This window comes from Leptosomus discolor, chromosome 7 (assembly GCF_034619465.1).
Source record: "Leptosomus discolor isolate bLepDis1 chromosome 7, bLepDis1.hap2, whole genome shotgun sequence".
Classification (NCBI taxonomy): Eukaryota; Metazoa; Chordata; class Aves; order Leptosomiformes; family Leptosomidae; genus Leptosomus; species Leptosomus discolor.
In genome coordinates, this window is record NC_141397.1 from 42,931,937 (window position 1) to 42,937,312 (window position 5,376).

Below are 5,376 nucleotides of genomic sequence, written 5' to 3' on the forward strand. Positions count from 1 at the left end.
CTGAGCTTAGGTGTCCAGCCAAGATATCCCATGTGCCAGCTTCATCTCTGATGCACTCCTCTGTGATAGCTAGGAGAAGATGATGCTGAACATCTCTATCCAGGCTTGCTCTTTTGTCAGACATGGATTAGCATATTGCAGGCACGAGCGTTTATATGGTGCTTTGAAGATGAAAAGTGGCACTAAGTAAGAGTGGGACTGACTAAGAGCTAGCCTGGCCTTTCACAGAGCACATGCCATTACTCACTGAACCACATGGAACGAGTCAGACATGAACCTACAGATTCAGATCAATAAAAAGTAACAGAGCCAGGGGTCCTGGGGCTCTCTGCACAGCTGTGGGCACAGCAGCTCACGCTGGACCTCTCAGCAAGGAAAACCTCAGCACCACCAAAACCAGAGGGTTTTCCCTGGGCTTTTGAATGGTGAAATAAACCAGAAGCATGCTGGAGGGGAGGGGAGCTATGCCGAACACGTACAGGGCAGCAAGCGTGCGGCTCCACACCAATGATGCTGATTCAAGCAGGGGACGCGTCTCCCATTTCCTCAGGCAGTAAAAATATGACGTGCATTAGTGAAGAGAATAAAAGGAGGGAAACAAAGGAGTGGGAGCGAACACCTGTCGCTCTCCTCGGGGACGAGCCCTAACGCTTTTATTTGTCTCAGTCTGCTGGGGGAACTGCAGCTGCCAACTGTCATCAGCATCAAGTTACCCGCACAAAGCTGGCCTGCCTGGCGCTTTCAGCCAAGGGAGGCGGAAGGCTGCACCGCGCCTGGGGACGGCACTGAGCATTCAGTGCCCAGCTCCCCAACAGCCCCAAAGCGGGTGAACAGCCCTCGGGGTGGGGAAGGGCTGCACGGCCTCATTGCAGCCAACTGCCAGAGGACGGCTGCAGTGCAGAGTGCAGCACTGCTACAGGGCCTGAAACAAGCGTGTGGTCCTGGGCAGGTACTCAAATCCTGCCTGGTCACGAGAGGGCCCAACTTTAAAACCCTCCCCATCCATCTGGATGAGTACAGGACAAAAAGACTGGACCTGCTGCCAGCTGTGTGCACTCAGACCCCACCGGTTCCCACTCAGGGCCGCAGCGGGCCTCTTTCATGCCCAGGCCGTGGCCGACGCCCAGCTGTCCCTGCCTGCAGCCGGCCCCACGCGCTGCCAGCGGCAAGGGGCACTCAGCTGAGGAGCGGGAGCACGCTCAACGCCCCACACGCGTTTTCCAAGGCTTTCAACCCACAAATAGTGGAGGGTTGGGGGTTTTACTGAAGGTGACCGACATGCCCCAGTGCTTCGAGATCGCAGTGGGAGCTGCCACGCTGCAGGCGGGGGCGCGTTCCCGCCCCAGCACTCCGGGCCCTGCCAGCCTCCGTGCTGCTGCCTGGGCCGTGGGAAGCCCCGGGGAGCGAACGGCCGGCCGGCCCAGGCGGCGGAGCCCTGCCCGCGGCGTGCCGGACCAACAATACCGGCCGAGGGCCGGCGGGCAACACGGCGGCGACCGCAACCACAGCCTCGACGGCGCGCGCCCCGCACCCCCACCCCGCCCCGGCGCAGACAAAGCGCCCGCCTACCATTGGCCCGTTCGGCCAACGCTCCGGCGGCTGCCCGCGCGGCGCGGCCAATGGGCTCATTGACATGCAAATCGGAAGGTATAAGTAGGGCGGCGCGGGGCGGGGAGCGGAGCTGCTAGAGCGGAGCAGGGTAGTGTGCATTCGCCGGGCCGCGCCATGGCGCCCTCCTTCCGGCCCGGCAAAGGCCGCCCGCCGCGGGGGGACGAGGACTGCGCGGAGGCCAGGGCCGACAGGAGGGTGAGCGACTGGGGGCACCGCGGCGGGCGGGGCGAGCGGGCGGCGGGCTGACGGCGCTGTTGTCCCCGCAGACGAGGAAGCCGCTGGTGGAGAAGAAGCGCCGGGCGCGGATCAACGAGAGCCTGCAGGAGCTGCGGCTGCTGCTAGCCGACAGCGAGGTGAGGCGGTGGGGTGGGGGCCGGGCGGCGGGGCCCGGGGCCGCGCTGACGGCCGCGGCGCCCTGGCTCAGTTTCAGGCGAAGCTGGAGAACGCGGAGGTGCTGGAGCTGACGGTGCGGCGGGTGCAGGCCGTGTTGGAGCGGCGCTCCCTCGGTGAGTGCCGGCGGGGCGGCGGCGGGCGGCCGGCCCGGTCCGGCCCGGCCCGGCCCGCGCCTCACCCCGTTCCCCTCTCTCTCCCGCGGCGCAGAGGGCGGGCGGCTGCACCGCGAGGCCAGCGAGCGCTTCGCTGCCGGCTACATCCAGTGCATGCACGAGGTGCACACCTTCGTCTCCAGCTGCCCCGGCATCGACGCCACTACGGCTGCTGAGCTGCTCAACCACCTGCTGGAGTCCATGCCCCTCAACGAGGGCGGCTTCCCGGACTTGATCGCGGACGTTTTGGCAGATCCCACCCTCGGCCCCTGGCCCGGCGGCGAGGCGCTGGCCTCGGCGGCCGAGGGCTCCCTGGCTCTCCCCGCCTCGGCGCCCTCACCCTCCCCCAGCGAAGAGACCTGCTCCGACTCGGATGAGGTGGAGGCCGAGCTGGGCCAGACCTCCACCGATGGACTGGACGCTTCCCAGACTCACAGCCTGCCTTCGCCTAGCTTACCCAAATCCATGTGGAGACCCTGGTAACGGAGCAGCACACAGGAGTCAACGCAGACCTACCTAGCGGGGAGCAGCTGGGCCCCGCGCTCCCCCGAGCAGCGCTGAGGGCCGCCGGCGTGCATGCAGCTGGCAGCGTTGCAGTTCGGGACTGCATCAATGGCACTCTTAACGCTGTCACGCCCTGACAGGCTAATAGCTAAGCGCGTTAACATTTCGTGTGTGTGAGTGTGTGTGTGGCATTTTGTAACTTTAGGGGTTGTTTTTACGAGAGGTTGGGGAGGGGATGGTGGGGAGGAGGGAGTCGGGTTTTTGTAGCAAAGCTCTTTGGTGGGTACACAGCAATTATTTTATAACCCTGTCTCTTTCTCTTGGCCATTGTAAGTGGCCCAAATATCACTACCTTTTTCTTTTAAGAAAAACCCATTGTGCATTTTTAAATTGTGATGGTTAACTCCATGAGAAGCTCGACTTCAGTCTGCATGCACAGTTTTAAGAGTTCTCATGATAGCAGAGATCCCTGAAAGGGGTTGGTGTGGTTAGCATCTGTACTTGGTAGCAGTTTAGAGTCTCACCTTCAGTGAAGGAAGAGAAAACTAGAAACCTGGTGGAATTAGATGGACGTTTAAAAGATAGTGGTGGCAGGGGGCCTTTTAGAAATGAGTGTCTTTATGCACATTTTGCTTTTAGCACATGAGTTTATTGTGACTTTATGTATATTAGGGTGTTAAATGTTTTTTATTTTTGATCTTTAATAAAAAATACTGAATTCACAACTGATTGCATATATTGGAGTGTGATACACTTCTAACCAGTTTAAAAATTAAAAATACACTTCCCTATTGTTAACTATTAACAAAAGTATATATATTGTGAAAACAAGGCTGGTAACTAAGCACTTAATTCTTGTACTAAGCATTGTTAGCTCGAGTATTAGAATTCAAATGTTTTGTTAAATGTCTTCTAGTATTAAAGTTATTGCAGTGAGCAAGGTCATACTGGTGTAAGGTTGATCTTAGGCCACAGATTTCTGAGCTAATTTAATCTGGATGCCAGTCTCAGACCTGCTCAATCTGCCATTGGATGGTGTTGTTCCTAATTCTGCCATCCTGACTTCAGAAGTGCTAGGCAAATCCTGTCCTGGGACATGACTTCACAGGGGTTTTGGGTTTGGTAGTTATCTTTCATTTTGGTTGTTTGGATTTTTTTAAATTTTTGTAAAGTTGAATAGAGTGTGCAATGGATTTGGAAAGTATTCTTTAAAATTGAAAAGTGTTTGTAGGGGGCTGGAGAGGACCCTCAGCATTCTTGTACAGGAGGTTTGACACCTCCCCTGTCCCTACTTTTGGGAGGCACCAGGTTATTTATGCTGTGATAATACCTTTCAGAGAGCTGTCATTGTAAAGAGAAAAACAAAAAGGAGTGTAAAGTTGCTTAATACATGGAAGTTTCCAAACATAGAACAAGCAAGAAAGGAAGTAACCTAACTCCTAAGGGACTAGACATGAAACTTTCTTTTGTTAACAACCCTATGGAATAATAAAAATGGAAACTGATACTGGTCAGACCTCTCCTTTGTAATTTTCTTTAAGTTACCTGAGGTGGGTGTACTTACTGAAAAATGGCCATGAGATTTGTTTGCTGCTTCTCATTCCCTTTTGTGCTTAATTCCTTTTGAACTGGGGGAAGAAGGGCAAAAACCAGCTGAGCAAGGGGAGGCAAGAGCTTCTGTAGTGACCTTTCTGCTTTAGGGAGGGAGGTTGGCATTTTGAAGTGTAAATGAAGGAGCAGCCTGGGACACTTGCACCAAAAGTAACACCCTATACATAAGATGACCTCTCAGACTGACCCTGCACCTCTAGCTCCAGCACAAGGCCAGGTTTATTTTTATAAAGCTGCTTCCCCCAGGGAATCACCTCACATTAGTGTTTGATACTTCATTCTCCACTTCTGCTTAATTAACCCAGATAACAATACCTCACTGGTATCACCAAGGGAAGTTCACACATTACAGTATGCTACTCTGCTACCCTAAGGCAGAGCCCCTTGCTTTTAAACACTCTCAAGAAGGGGGTAAAGTCACAGCCCAGTCTGTGGCTCACAGCAGCATTAGGCTGCAGACGCTTACCTGAGCATGCTGTCTTTGCATGACATCCAGGGTTGACCCTGGGCTGGGGCAGCCACTCCAACCCCTCTGCTGCTGGAGGAACACCGGAGGCAGCTTGGCTTCATTTCCATGAGATTAAAGACCCCCAGGTTAGGGCTCTTCTGTAATGCTCCTGTGAAAGCAAGTACAAATCCTGACACTTCAGTGACAGAAACGCAGCCAAGAGTCAACATAAGTGCCAGCTTTGGTTCAGCAGTGGATATGGGAGGGGGGCTAGCAACAGTCATTTCTGCTAAGCAGCATTGCAGACATGTTGCTTAACTTTTTTGTGTACTGGCCCTGGAGAATCAGAGCCAAAGCTGACCCTCCCCAGTTACCTTGTGTATTGCTGCTAGTGCTGTTGCAGTTCCTACACCTGGGGTAACCCTCACAGGCTGGTGGGCCCATGGCAGCTGGAGACCTGGGCACATCCCATCCTCACAGCTGCAGAAGGAAACAGGCAGAGGAGCTGCAACTTTGCTGTCCACAGCCACTTGGCCAGCTGCTCTCCCAAAGCCAGGATGGTTACGAAAAGCCACAGCAGAGGCATAACAGGTCTTTCACCTGTGCACTTCTCAGTCCTATAGTAGCTGAAAAGAAAAAGCCATGTCAAAGCAGTAC

The 5,376-nt window shown here is 54.9% G+C and overlaps 1 protein-coding gene across 1 annotated transcript; it reads left to right on the plus strand.

Annotated features, from left to right (window-relative positions):
• Positions 1–1,725: 1,725 nt before the first annotated feature.
• Positions 1,726–2,651, plus strand: LOC147415271 (transcription cofactor HES-6-like). The gene is made up of 4 exons (XM_086468387.1): positions 1,726–1,806; positions 1,878–1,964; positions 2,036–2,117; positions 2,212–2,651. The coding sequence occupies exons 1-4, from the start codon at positions 1,726–1,728 to the stop codon at positions 2,637–2,639; spliced, it is 678 nt and encodes a 225-aa protein (XP_086324513.1). The 3' UTR covers positions 2,640–2,651.
• Positions 2,652–5,376: the final 2,725 nt, after the last annotated feature.